The sequence below is a fragment of the Lupinus angustifolius genome, chromosome LG11 (genome assembly GCF_001865875.1).
Source record: "Lupinus angustifolius cultivar Tanjil chromosome LG11, LupAngTanjil_v1.0, whole genome shotgun sequence".
NCBI classification, from domain to species: Eukaryota; Viridiplantae; Streptophyta; class Magnoliopsida; order Fabales; family Fabaceae; genus Lupinus; species Lupinus angustifolius.
The window spans coordinates 34,994,287-35,010,235 of NC_032019.1; the positions used below are offsets into that span (position 1 = coordinate 34,994,287).

The 15,949-nt window shown below is 30.5% G+C and overlaps 1 protein-coding gene across 1 annotated transcript; it reads left to right on the forward strand.

Moving 5' to 3' along the window:
* LOC109360805 (monocopper oxidase-like protein SKU5) lies at positions 1,978-7,284 on the forward strand. Its single transcript, XM_019605932.1, has 9 exons — positions 1,978-2,204; positions 3,332-3,441; positions 3,525-3,795; positions 3,876-4,014; positions 4,249-4,609; positions 5,120-5,485; positions 5,582-5,660; positions 5,988-6,184; positions 6,973-7,284. Exons 1-9 carry the CDS (start codon positions 2,067-2,069, stop codon positions 7,100-7,102), a joined length of 1,791 nt encoding a protein of 596 aa, XP_019461477.1. The 5' UTR covers positions 1,978-2,066; the 3' UTR covers positions 7,103-7,284.

The window sequence follows — 15,949 nt, forward strand, 5'->3', positions numbered from 1 at the left end:
TTTTATTTGTATAAAAATAAAAGTAATAAATTAAAATAACAAAACAATATTATCAAAATAAGTAGGAATAAATACATTAGTTTTACTAGGAATTGGAAATCATTACATTATAAAAATAACAAAATGATATCAATTTAGTACAATTGTTTCATTTCCTAGTGACGTTTATGAGATGACGTGCCACATGAAAGTGCTTTTCTCCTTCGGAGTGGTTGGACTCTTAATTGTCGTTATTGTTCACGTTGTCTTGTTTGTTCAATACTACCTCTAACCAACTGTGGCTCCTCTTCATCTTTCTCGTCATCATCTTCATCATCAGCTTGTGTACCATAAAAAATGGCTTGTTCAACGTGTGAATGCATTGTAGGATGATAATATTGTTGAGAGTTAAATGCTGACAATTGTGTAGTTGAACTAGTGGCAACCATTGATGGTAGCGTTCCTTGAAAGTGTGATGAAGATGTGAATTGAGTGAAGGAATAATCACCATTGCTCTGAAACCTTCAAACACATGTGTATCCATTTGAGTTTGACTCTCATATTATTGTGGAAACTTAGGTGCATCAGACATGTCAAAACGTTGAGTGAGAGGAGCTCGACAATAATTGGTGGAGAAGGTTGTTCAGAGTAATTGAGCGAAGGCGTCCATCATCTGTACATAACAAATCTTACAAATCACTTAATGCTCTTTTTGAGATATGTATTTTCTGGTCCTTTGTAAGTACTTCTACAACCAGTTGTGCTCATTTTTGCCACATAAATCCATCTTGTGGAGTTTCTCGAGGTTCTTTGGATCTTCTAGGATTGACTGTTGCAGACTAAACTATCTCATAACCCAATCATTAGCATGCCATTCAACAAATGCAAAAAGATAAATGACATACATGTTCGAGAGATATCTGGTGTCAAATTTGCATTAAAATAAAAAAGACATAATTGAGTTATTTGTTGGCAATAAAAATAGCCCGAGATAGAAAAGAAGGATAAGCAAAACAAACATCATATTTTGTTAAAGAAATACTTAAATCAGCAAAATGCATAATTTATCCAGACCCACCCTATTACTTTTACTAATATTATATTCAAAAGGAAGTAATATCATATTAACGGTCTTTAGTTGCAAGTTGCAACCAAGGAGACATTCTTTATTCTATTAAAAAATTTAGAATTCATCAAATCAAATTCTTTCAAATTTGAAATTGGAATCAAAATTTCAACGGTAGTCTCATATGTATAAATCAGACTTTATTATTCTCTCATAACAAACTCAATTTATCTCAATCTCTATTTATTTATCTTCTTTTTATATTTATACATATTTAAAATAACCCCAACCAAAAATTAAAGAACAACTCTTGATTATAAAATAACATTTTGAAGTTGAGTAAGCAAATTTTATCTTATCATTATATCATCAATAATTCATATTTAGTTTTCATTAATTCTTTTAATATAAGTAATATAAAAGAAAATAATATAGTGACCGTATATAAATCTTAATGTAAAAATAGAAAACCGATACGTGTTTGATTCTCTTAAATAAGATCCCGGGTTCAAATCTTGTGAATAAAAAAATATTCGCTGAAAAAAACAGTCCCATATATTAATGGATGTATTCAACTCGGACAAGATTTTTTTTTTGGTTTCCAACAGGTATCCTCGCACTGGAAGCAATCTTGTCCGAGCCAGGAACATCCACAGGTATACGTGGGGCTAACTCTCGCCGTGGACATTTTTTCCATCCATGAGACTCGAACCCAAGACCTTACTTAAGGGAAATCAAACATGTATCACTTGAACCAACACCCGTTGATAACTCGGACAAGATTACATCTAAGACGATGGTAAACAAAAAAAGAAAAAAATAGAAAGAAAAGTCATAAAGTTGATGAAAGTAAAAAATATGGGGCCCATAGTATGACATAGAAGTCAGAAAATGTCTTCTGTTCTCTCTCTCTCTCTCCCATGTGATTCAAAAGAAGTGGCAAAGTGTAAGTGGCACCCAAGTTGCTTACTTCAATACACAACACTTCTCTTTCTTCACACAACCTAAGAACATAAACAACATGCCATCACCATCTTCTTCTTTTTTCACAATACTTGTGTTATCTTTCTTCTATGTTTCTTTTTCAGGTGACCCTTTTGTTTCCTATGATTGGACTGTTTCCTATAAATCTGTCTCTCCTCTTGGAGTTAAACAGAAGGTTTGTTTTCTATTTTGAAATTTGTTGTAGTTAGTGTGTTTTTAGATTCACTTATTTTGTGTTCATGAAAACAATCTCTCGGCTTGCGGGGTAAGGCTCGGTATGTTTAGTTTTCCTAGATCCTATTAGATGAGAGTCTCGTGTTGAACCATTGTTATTATTAAAAGTTATGAAAAATAAGGGATTATTCGTAGTAATTAAAGGTGGATAAAAAATTTAATTGGAATAGTTTGGCTTTTTTTCTTCTTTTATTGTTTCACTACCATGTTTCTTTTAAGGAAAAAAAATGAGTATGTACTAGGACCAAACATAGTGCTGTTTCTTAGGTGCTTTTGGTGTTGTTCTATTTCTTTTATGTTAGAACATGGCATGTGTAAGAAGTGATTACTGAAAATATGTGTAATAGCTGTTTTAAGTTGAAGTTTTGTGTGTTAGTGTTCTTTGAACATTCTTTGTCATAAGTTAGAAGTTTCATAACTCAATTGGCTTTTAATTGTGAATCAGAGTATCACTTTTTAGTTGTTAGTAATCTAACATTCACTTTTTTTAATTTGATTAATAATAGACTGATAAAGAGTTTCCTAATTAATGGTGGGAAGTAAGTTTTCAATAAGAAATACTGGTGTGTATACCAGAGTTTGTATCGGGAGGTACCACCACCAAGGTTTGGCCGAAAAGACGGTCATTGATGGATCCAAGTGTAAGTCCCTTGTACCACTACCAATGTGGAGGTTAGGTAGAGTGTTACTCACACTTGAGGAGGATTGATAAGAAGCGAGTATGCGGGTTAAGTCTAACATCGAGAAGGAATGAGTAAAGTGAGGAACGTGTAAATGGATGAACCTATGAACCTAATGTCTTAACGTTTTGGGTTAAGTTAAGATATGGTGTCAAAGTCCGCTTATGTGGTTCATTTGAATACTGTCAGATTTTATGTGCAGATTTGGTTTTCAGCCCACAAGTATGGCTCCTTGCTAAGCTTGTGAGAGTACATGGGTACACTCTTTGGTATTTTGGGCTATCCTTGACCTAAGACTTTGTTAACCCTCAAGATTCTACACATAGATAATGATTTTTGTAATTCATTTTTTGTATGATGAATGAGTTACAAAAAAGTACTTTTGCAGGTAATTGCAATCAATGGGAAATTTCCGGGACCAACTCTGAATGTCACCACAAACTGGAATGTAGTTGTCAATGTCAAGAATGACCTTGATGAATCATTACTTCTGACATGGTAGCACAATTTTGTTTTGTCAAGTGTGATGATGATAACTAGTAACGATGATGGTAATGATTATATTGCGTAGTTAAATGCAGGGATGGTGTACAACATCGGAAAAACTCATGGCAAGATGGAGTTTTAGGAACTAATTGTCCAATTCCAGCTGGTTGGAATTGGACATATGAGTTCCAAGTTAAAGATCAGATAGGGAGCTTCTTCTACTTCCCTTCCCTAAACTTTCAGAGAGCTGCGGGAGGATATGGAGGAATAATCATAAACAACCGAGCAGTTATTCCTGTTCCATTCGGATATCCGGATGGAGATATTACGATACTTCTGAGTGACTGGTACACTAAGAGCCATAAGGTCTCACTTCCTTCTGTGACTTATTTTTGTTCTTTTATCTGCTTATTAGAGGGTTTTGACCAACGCACATGATGAAACAGGACCTAAGGAAGGATGTGGAAAATGGGATCGACCTCGGAATACCTGATGGTGTGCTTATTAATGGACTCGGCTCTTATCGTTATGATGACACACTTGTCCCGAGTGGCATTTCTTACCAAATTATAAATGTTGAACCAGGTAAGAACATAGAAAATACATGTTTGTTTTATAGGTGTGTTTCCAGGACTAAGACATATACATATGATGTTTTTAATAGATCTGGATGCCTACCTCTAAAAGTAATACAGAAACAGGAGAGTATTTAAAATATCCAAAACTTCAAGCCGTAAAAAATAAAATTGTGACTAAATTTTAAAGCTGGCCCTTTGCTGTCCTGATATTGCCGACTGTTTATCGTTCTGTCTGAGACAGGGAAAACCTATCGCGTACGGGTTCACAATGTCGGTATCTCAACAAGCTTGAATTTTAGAATACAAAATCACAACTTGCTTCTTGTGGAGACAGAGGGATCATACACAGTTCAGCAAAACTACACAAACATGGATATTCATGTTGGTCAGTCATATTCATTCTTGGTTACAATGGATCAAAATGCCAGTACTGATTACTATATTGTTGCTAGTCCTCGATTTGTTAACTCATCATGGGCTAGAGCCACCGGAGTTGCCATTTTGCACTACTCCAATTCTCAGGGAACGGCTTCAGGTCCTCTTCCCAGCCTTTCTGATCAAGATGATCCTTATTTCTCTATGAATCAAGCAAGATCAATAAGGTTACTATGCTATCTATTTTTGCTATTCCAAGACTAGCACTCGAGCTTACTAACGAATCTTATGTTAATTGGAAACTTTTGCTTTGATAAATGTCCAAGTTTAATACTAATATGGAACATAAATTATATCTCATACTACTTTCTTACACTTTCTTAACATGTTTAACCATCAAACATGAATGTACTCATTGAAAAAACCCGTTAACTATCCCACATACGTTATTAGCAGAATTTATACATCATCAACGAGGTGCGAAATATGGCGTAAAAAAAGTAGCATGACAATATTGAAGTTGAATATGGAAAAGCCTCATTAAAGATGTTATATTTTATAGTTTAGGACAATAGTTAAGTCCCTACATGTTTACAATTGTTTTTTGGCACTGGGGTTCTAGGAGGAAAGGCCAAAGAGAACTGTTATTTTAATTTACGGTTATTTATAGGAATATTTTGACATCATGAAATCCTAAGTGACTGTTGAAAACCTCACCTAATGATGTTACATTATAGGTGGAATGTGTCTGCTGGTGCTGCACGTCCAAACCCGCAGGGTTCCTTCAGATATAGTGACATTACTGTCACAGATGTATACGTTATTCTCAATAGACCTCCAGAACTTATTAACGGAAAGTGGCGTACTACTCTTAACGGTATATCATATTTACCACCTTCAACACCCCTGAAGCTTGCGGAACAATTTAAAATTCTCGGCGTGTACAAGCTTGATTTTCCAAATAAATTGATGAACCGACCTCCGAAAGTTGATACCTCTCTGATTAATGGCACTTACAGAGGTTTTGTGGAAATAATATTTCAAAACAATGACACCACAGTGCAGACCTACCATATGGATGGCTATGCATTCTTTGTTGTCGGGTACGATTTTAACTTCAAAGTTACCTTTATTTTTTCTCATCCATGTGACTTTATATTTAGGAATAGGATTTAGTAAATTTCTCATTTGATGTGTAGCATGGATTTTGGAGTATGGACCGAAAATAGCAGAAGTACTTATAACAAATGGGATAGCGTGGCTCGCTGCACTACTCAGGTAAAATTGCCTTACTCTCTTGACTGCAGAATAAATCCCGTACTCTATGCATTTCCTTAGAACATTATGCAACAGCTACGTCCGAAAGCGCCATTTCTTCTAAAAGTTCGGAAACTTATTTAAATTTCCACAAAAAAGTTCAGGGACCTATGGAATAATTAAACCTTTATAAAACACTTTGCAGTTAGTTACTCAATGCATATAAAGTTATGTAACTGCAAGTAAAAAGAAACAATAATTTGACCTGCCGAACTAGAGTAGCTCCTATTGCCGAAAAAAGACGGCATAAAAAGCTTTATAACACAACTTATTATAACGTGTACGCAGGTCTTTCCGGGGGCTTGGACAGCAGTTTTAGTATCGCTTGACAATGCTGGGATGTGGAACCTTAGAACTGAGAACCTCAACTCTTGGTATCTGGGTCAAGAACTTTATGTGCAAGTTGATAACCCAGAGATTGATAATACAGAGGATTCTATGCCTCAAAATGCAATATACTGTGGCTTACTTTCTTCCCTTCAAAAGTAAGATTTCAGAAAATTATTGTTTCTCATTTCATTTATTTATATTGGATAATACTTAGAGGCTTTTATGACTCAAGTGAGAATAATTTTCGTATAAATATTGTGAGAATAGTAAATCTGGGTCTTGCAATCATATTAGGATTAAAAGTTAGATTAAAAGTTAGTTATTGGTCATATGATCGCTTAAAAAGTTATGCACATGTATCTTTTAATCTTAACCGTTCAAATAAAAGATACCATAATCCGTATTAATTGTTTTCATTCTCATAATAAAAGCAAATAAAATTTAAGAACTCAAGACTTAAAATTTACTAGGACAAAAACATATTTAAATCCCTTAATAGAAAATTATCCAAACAAACCAAAATTCCTTTCTCTGTCATATCCATTTACTTAAAGATAGAAACTTTTCATTTGGATAAAATAATTTTCCCAGTTTCTTAGTGATGTTTTGTTCAGAACCTCTTTGAAGACATTAGATTTGCATGCTTTGCTACATGGTTTTTGTTATGAGTTTCTGTCTCATTGTATTTTTCACTATTTGTTTTTTTCTAGAGAATTTCTTATTATCTAGCTTTTGTATTATTCTCTTCTCTTTTAATTTTTTCTTCTTTTAAAAAAATAAAGAATAAAGTGAAGAAAGTTGTGGGTTCGAGTCTCACTCACAATAAAAATACTAACATACCAACATTTGTCTATAAAAAAAAAACAAAAACAGTTCATTGCAATATGTCATATTTCACATGTAATGCATTAAAGTAAATCTATTATTTGTTTCTCTTTTGCAGGGACCAGTCTCACAAATTTCAATATTCTACAGGATCACCTTTCTACAGTAATAATTCTAGAATAATATTGTTTATGTTATTCATAGCACTACTTGAATGTTTATTTGGTATGTGCAGTGCTGAACTATAATTTAATTTATAGCAACACTATCATTGTTTGATATATGACACTAGCCATTCTGAGAATTTTATAGGCATTGTCATGGAAAAAGCAAATTTTGTGTGTGTATGATATATTAGACAAACCATTGTAATCATAACTGTAAACTAGAATCTCTAATCAATTTTAATTTCACTTTTTAATTCCCCTTTAACTGCTTTATTTTACAAGTTTTACGTTGGTTGTCGAATATCTAACGAGATTTTAACATTTAATCAAGGTTTGAATAGAAACTTTTACACCTTGTATTTTATGTTACTACATTTCTTACCAATAAGAAACAACCATCTCGTTAAGAAAGTAAATTTAAAACAGTTTCTTCATCCTAAATGAAAGTAAATTTTATGTTACGAAGTAATTTTTCCAATTAAGTGAGAACCTTTGATATCATACAGTTTCTTCATCCTATATGAAAGTTAATAACAATTCATGCCAGAAGGAACAATACAAATGCCAAAGCAAAACAAGTTCTCACTGGTATAATAAGCTTACAGTAATTGCTCCTTTATTATATATGAACCTAAAGGTTTAAGGGATCAAATAACTAAAACATTTTGAAAAAGGGACCATGAAAATAATTAAGATATTCTAAATAAATCTAAAGAAAGCCAGGACCAGTAATCATGGTAGTCAAAATCGAGATTCTATTTAGGATCAGGAGGGGAGTCAAAGATTATAAACGTAAGATACACACATAAGTTAACTCTAAATCTTAATACAACTTAATCTAATATAACAAATCTTTCACATTAAACTCTCTATAATCCTCTTCCAATGGAGCTTCATTTTCATTTCCTTCTACATCAACTAGAAAAGGATCATGACCAATATCTTCCCTAAGTATTTCTCTAATCAAATTCTCCTTATCACCTTCTGGGCCATCCAAATTGTCTCCATCATCATTGTTCTCCTCCACAACCAACTCATCATTAGATGCGATATTATCAATAGTTAGTTCCACACTCTTCCTAGCTTGGTTATTCTTGGTCAAATTTGAGTTAACCATAACATAAACAACATCATTCATTGTTTGTTGCTTAAATTTATTTCTTCTCTTTGTGTGGACGAAAACAAATAGCTAGAACAAATATAATTACATTTACATTTGTGTAGACCTAAACAAATAATCAATACAAACATAGTTTAATTCAATTCTTACCATTTCGAGTGCCCTCCAATTATGTCCATATCCAGAGGAGTTACAAGTCAAGTTTGGTACATGAAGAACAAACCATGTTAGCTCTCACGTTTCATCTCTGAAAAACTCCATCAATCTGTTGTAGTCTTCTGGTTTACTGTTACGAAAGCTAAAGACTTACCAAAAAACCTCATTTATTAGTAAAATGATCAACCTAAACAACAATCTTGGATTGATCTTGAATATGAGGAGCCATCCTTGCTATGGCATCAAATAATTTATTTATAACTTCAAGATCAACAATAAATCCAAGAGTATAGTGTAATTGAGGGTTAAGAAAATATCTCACAACATGTAAAGGTTATGATGTTGTCTATCTCATATATCATCAATGATATTCCATAGAGACATATAACTGTAAAGGGTATCACAAAGAATGAATTTAGTTTCAAATAAAGAGCAATAAAATTAGTTGAACTTAAATTTAATACATGAATATTACTTATCCACAATACCATTGTAAGTGTTTTGTATCTTCTCCTTAATTTGGTCTGTTGCTTCATATATTAATCTCAGACGACTTCTCATAGTCATCTGAATCAATCAAGCAAAACACTTTCATTAAAAGGGAAATGCACCTTTCAAAATAAAAATGATACTCTTCAAAAATTCCTTATCTAACACCACATCCTCACTCAATCTCTCATCACGGTCTTGTCAAATTTGGGTGTCTTGCATTATGTTGATGTAACCATTCTTATAAATCTTGTTCTAATATTCCAGAAGGGGACCATAATGAAGAACAAACAATTGTCAGAGATTCCTTCTTATATTTACCAACTCATTGCATTTAAAGACATTGTTAGTAGAGTTGCTACCACTGATGTTGTAATTGGTAATTTACATCTTTCATTCACTTTAGTATATATTTACATATATGTATTTACATGTCTTTATCAATAGTTTTTCATTCTAACAAATTTATTTAATATTGTTTTCAGATGTCATTGGAGAGTTCATTGACATAGAGATGAGCGAGACAAAATTAACACCAAAGATGGTCGTTTTCATCACGCGAGACCAAAGGTCATCTTCATATTGCAAGAACTATATTTATGTCATATTTTTTGTGAAAATATTTACATGAATAATTTATTTAATCTTTATAGAGGGAATAGCATTAGTTATACATTATGGGGCCAACTCGCATCACAACTTCTAAAATATGAAGAGAATCACAAGATCGATCCAATAGTTGATATACACACCCTTGTAAAGATCCGAGAAGCTAAATGTGATATTACTTTCTCTTCATGCTCCTATTTCTTTTTGTCTATACTATTCTAATATAAGTCTGACTTAGTGCATAAGAGGCTACCCTATAACTATTCAAAATACAATGTATGGTTCAAAGTTCTTCATAAATGACAACAACATTCATGAAATTCAAGTTTTGAACATATTTAATATGTCTACTTTGCTGTGACTTTCTAAAATTGTAGTTTGGACTCTGGAAAATATTATGAACCATATAATCAATGCATGAGTGAAACATCTTCATGCTCTTAGGGGGTTTCAAGACAAGTTATTTCATAATGCAATTGTCACAACAATATCTAAATTAACCCACCTTGGTCAGGTATGAAACATCTATTTTTATTAACTATTGTTTGTTATGATAGTAGCAACCATTTGATACTTTTATTATTTTTTTGTGCTTTTAAAGAATCTGTTTGTATCATTTATGGCACAATTGTGAAATTGTTTGCTAATGGATGATAGTATGATATGCGCCCCCAATGCTATAGAAAAACTAATGCAATTGAGATACCATTTAATTGCATTGGGTGTGGAAAGTATTTGCTGGAAGTTGTGCCAATTTATTTTTTGTTGTTTGAATAACCTTCCTTTTTAATGCTACCCCAAAATGTGCAGATATAGAGTAGATGTTAGAGTTAATTTCAACCATGACATCATGAAATTTGTTTTATGAAATCGGGAATGCGAGCAATTGATCAAACAATCAACTGTTGACTTGAAGAATTTGTTGTTATCTATAATATTTTCACTTTGCTACAATTGTTCTAACATTTTACATCTTTATTTAAAATATAAATGTTATTTACCAATGTTGGATTGTTGTTTTGTTCAGGAAGGGGAACTGAATCCAATGTCCATTCCCCAAGCTGTTGATGACATTGTGACCAAATCATTTGCCTTCAAGGTTAAGGTCTAGCCCACATATATACAAGCATTGTTCTGTTATCCAAGTCTCGGATGACTCATAGCTCATTGGATCGTTATTGGACAAAGTTGCATCAGATATGGTATTTTTCTCTCTTCATTGTCTAAATTAAATTTATATTAGTCATGTGTAAATGTATATAATTGACTACTTTTTTTATACGTGTTTAGGATACAAACACTGTTGAGAGGGGGACGAATGTTGGTGGAATGCTCAAGGAAGATAATGGATTTGAAAGTATAAGTATAGACCTCATTATTTGTCTACTTTGCTTGTACATACTTACTCATTTATGTAAACATATAATAATCATTATCAGCTACCGCTGATTATGATCGAGAATACCTCACTCCATTGAATAGGCTTAGCTTTACTATCCTATTCGAAGATGCCCAAGATCTTGCATTTGTAGAAATGTCTTCAACCAAGAATGCAAAACACGTTGATAATGAATGATTGTATATTCCATATTATAATTTAGTTGTTTTCTGATATGTCATGTAGTGGCAGATTATGCCAGGAGCAGCTGCCCCCTGAATTTTCAATTTTCTTTAAAATATTTATATTAAATAATTCATTAATGATTAAATAGTGTAATATTTATATATTGTGTGTAAAAATTTCTACACAAACATCCACCATTGATTTGTTTTTTAAAGAGTCAATGATGATTAAAAACAAATGATGGACAATAGGATATTGTATAAAATTCTTACACTGTTAGTGCATACATTTTTCTCTTCATTAAAATATTTACTTTACCCTCTCACACTAGTTTGAATCCTAACAATGTATATAAAACATTTAATATTGATTGTATATTTATTTGTCTGTACAAATTTTATTTTATGGATTTTAATGAGCAAGAGAAGATTAGTTTGAGATATCAACTTCAACATTTTATATTTGATTTTGTTGGTCATTCGATTTGAAGAACATCTTTGAATTAAGTAATGCTTTTACCAAAACAGGGAAGGTGGATGCATAATAATTGTTTGATTGGTTTATTTATCTTATCTTAATTATTCTCGCTTCTACAACTACTAAAAAAATATAATTTTCAGCAATGAAGAGAATCAAAATAATATTACGTATTCAGATGGAAGATGATTTCTTGCAGACAACGTGATAATCTATATTGAAAAGAAAATAGAAGGATCTTTTACCTCGACACTTTAAATGAATGTACATTTTTCTATGGTGAGAGAGATTATTGATAGCACTACGAATTGTTGTGTATGTTTTTTATGCAAATAATAAAACTCACTAATATTATACTACAAAACTCATGATCACTGTAATTAATGCTCCAAATTCTTTAATTCTAGGAACGAAAACATTTGGGAACTATCTATATTTCTTCTAATTAATATTAAAAATGATAATTTTATGTAATAAATTCATTGTCTAACACTTTTTAAGCCAAACAGAATATCACTGTATTTCTTATTCATTGTAATATCACTGTATCACTTTATTAATAATAAGATCAGATTCCTCTTATTTAAGTTTTAAATAATAATTAAATGATATTAATTGAGAACATTTTAAGATCTATTTAATTAATTATCATTGTCTATCATTTTTTAATTCATACAAAATATCAATATATCTCTTTATTAATTGTAATATCATAGCTCATTATATTAATAATAAGATTGGATTCCAACTATTTCAGTTTTAAAAAATGAATTTATTTTTATGAAATAAATTCACTCTCTATAGTTTTTAAAGTTAGACATAATATTAACATATTTCCTCGCTAGCTGTAATATCATAGCTCATTATGTTAATAATAATATTGGATACGTACTATTTAAGTTTTAAAAAATAATTAACTAATATTAATTGTGAATATTTTGAAATTTATTTAAATAATTAGTATAATGTGTAGTCTGCATTTTTTTAAATGTCAAATATATTATTTTGTATTAAATATTATAATTTATAGTTGAGCTTATTTGATTGGTGTAATTGTTAATTTTTTAAATTGAAAATTCAAATAGTTGAGTCAATCATAATTACTTTATAGGTGAAGTGTGTGATTAGAATGAAATCATTGAAATAAATTTATAATGTTTAAAATGTAATATGCAATATCATCATGAAATATTTTTCAACTCTATTCTTAATTGTATATTAATGATTGCACAAATTAATAGATATGATAAACTGAGTAAAAAATATTAGAAATAAAAAATCACGCCTTGCTTGTCACCTAACCACCTTGTATTTCAAAAATCACTTAACCACTTATATTAACTAGCGTGTTGACAGGCACTGTCATGCCTGTCAATCCGTTTTCCTATCGTTGTAATGTGTAGTCTACATACTATAAATGTTAAATATATATAGTAAGTTATATTAGATATTTTAATTTGCATATGAATAAATTCGATTGAGATAATTGTTCAATCCTAAGGAAGAGCTGCATATACAATTGTGTTCATCACGAATAGAGTCTCATACTCCAATTCTTTTTGGGACTTATTTTCATCTCTATTGTAGTCTAGAGTTTGGTAAATAAACATATTATATAATGTTTTAATTAAAAAATGATGTGTTTTCCTCTAAGGCTCAATTGAATGTCACTAACACCTCCTGATAATGTCATTATATATTGTATGCACAAAAATAAAACAAAAAATTGATAGTTTAAAACATCATAATCATGATCTTAATTTTATGATGTCATATTTCCATTTTGCAAACAAATGAGCATTAATATGTGAGTATGTGACATAATATTATCATCAATCTCCAGTAGATCTCCGGTAGATCACAAATTATTAAGTTGTACAATTTACATATATTAGTGTTTGTTTCAATTTACCAATATTTTTTACTAAGAGTAATGCTTTGGATAAAAAGCGGTGATTAGGAGAATATTAGGTAGATTTATCAAATAAAAATAGAAGTAATAAAAATTAACAGTGACAAATGATGGGAAAATAATAAATGGTTCACTAAAAATATAAGAAACTTATAAAACGATCATTAAAATATTTTAAGTTATAGAAAAGTATTAGAGAATAACTCTCATTTTTCTAATACAATTTCGTTCACCACCACATATAACAAGGATCCTTACAATTTAGTAGGCAATGAACAACATGATTATCGTCAAATACATTTATTTAATTTTACTGTAATAGTGGTGGCAATTATATATAGCAAAGGCCTAAAGTTAGCTTTCATTAAAAAACTAAATCAAACAATGACATTTATCTCCAATTAATTTTTCTAACAATAAATTTAAGTATTTTGATCATCAAAGATTGTCTATAATGCACAAAAGAAAGAGAGGTTCTTGTTTGAATCTTCCACTAAAATAAATAAGAAGAATTTCATATCCATAGCTTGACAATCTATTTATAATTCATTCATACGTTTAACAAACAACAAAACAAATATAAAAGTCTGCAGAGAATTTGATAAAAAACGTAAAGTTAGTTTATATTAAAAAACAAAATCAAACAATCAAAATAAAGAAGTCTTTTTTTAATAATATCATCAGCAACCTTTAGCCAGATTCCTATATGACAAACAATATGAGATACTAACAAAAACTAAAAGTCAAAATGAAGATAAAACAGAACCTCAATAACAGTAAAAAAAAAATTAAGGGTTATCTCATGATGAAGATTAGGAAGGAATAAATTTGCTGCAAGAAAACAAAAGGCAAACTCAAAACAAATAAAAAAAACTGTCATTGATCTATTTATGTAACATCATTCATTTCTTGAAAAATATCGAGAAAATGTTTAAAGAACGTGTTTATGTAATAACACTCATTTCATCAAAAAATCACTTTTCAAGCAATTATTTAGAAGATGAAAAATGCGTTATACTAACAATGATGAAAGCTTCTAATTTATTATATTTCATTCTCAATTCTTATTATGAGGCCTAATTGAATATACTTATTGATAATTGATGTTATACATATATAAATCTAAACATTATGAAACAGTCATTAAAGCACAAAAGTTGACTCATTTTAACTCCATAAAAGTTGCAGGTTTAAATATAACTCCATTAAAAACAGTCATTGGATTAAAACTTTGAAACAAAGTTAAAGTTAAACATAATTATTTTATAGACAACACAATATAATAACAATGTAAGGTAACATGCATAGAAGATTTATTCAAATTGAAGCACAAAATCTGCATCTATAATTGTACAATTGGAGACAATGTGAGTTGACTTTTCACTAACAATTGTTGCCATTGCTAATGAAAACTCAAGCAGCATTGGGACTTCCCTCTTTTGTTTCATAGCCAACAGTTCCAACTTCCTAAAGAGACATTAGGCGTTGAGAATAACTTTAAAAACTGCGCACCGTTGGAAACTGTCAAAAATACAAAATAATCCTCTTATTTTTTCATTTGGTGTATGAAAACATGGTAAATAATAGTTAATTATAAGAGTAAAATAAGCAAGTGAAAATACTATAAAAGTATAGATGTCATAACTCTAAATTTTAGGACAAACATAGTCTAAACATGAAAACAACAATGACATTTTAGGATAAATATAATCTCAATATGATAGAACAAAATGAACAATAATTATAACACTAATTAGATTATATTTGCCTTGTATTTCTACATATTTCTCCTTGAATTGTGATTTCAATCTCACAAACTCTACTATCTCTTGTGTACTTGACAACAATGATGCACATGATAGTAAACAATGTTGACAATAAATCAAACATGACAACTAAAATATAAGATAAATGCAAAGAAAACATGCAACATAAGTCCAAATAATGAAAATGAGCCATCCATTTTGTTGACCATATTTTATGTCGTATGTATCAGTTAATAAGTAATCTACCAGTTACAATGTTTATGACTTAGATGTCCATGTTATAGATACTAAAGCAATATTTGTTGTTACAGTAGAATAATTTATATTCAGTAATGAACAATAGCATTCATTACTTAGAAGAAGAGATAAAGGATCACAATATGAATATGATAAATACCAATAACTATATAACAGAATTACATTTACTACCAACCTCTCTACTTAACACAATCTTTTGTGTCTTCCTTAGTATTTCACTTTCTATCTCTCCAAACCTTGCATCAAAATTCACAACAATCTTAGCATTTTGCCAAATGATCCAAACCATACATTCCTATGCATCTTAAAAAAGCCACTCATATCTATAATATTATGTAATAACATTTTTTTCATTACATTTTTTTTCTTAATTGGTTGAGCATCCACTGATACAACATTGTCTTTTGCTTCATTCATAGGCTCACGAACCTCCTCAACTTGATGCTAATTTGCATTAGCTGTTAACCCCAAATACAACTCATGAAGAATATGAAATTTCATATCAAAATATTTGATACACATTGGTTAAAATTGATTTATTACATCACAAAGCACAAATCATCAACACTAAATTATA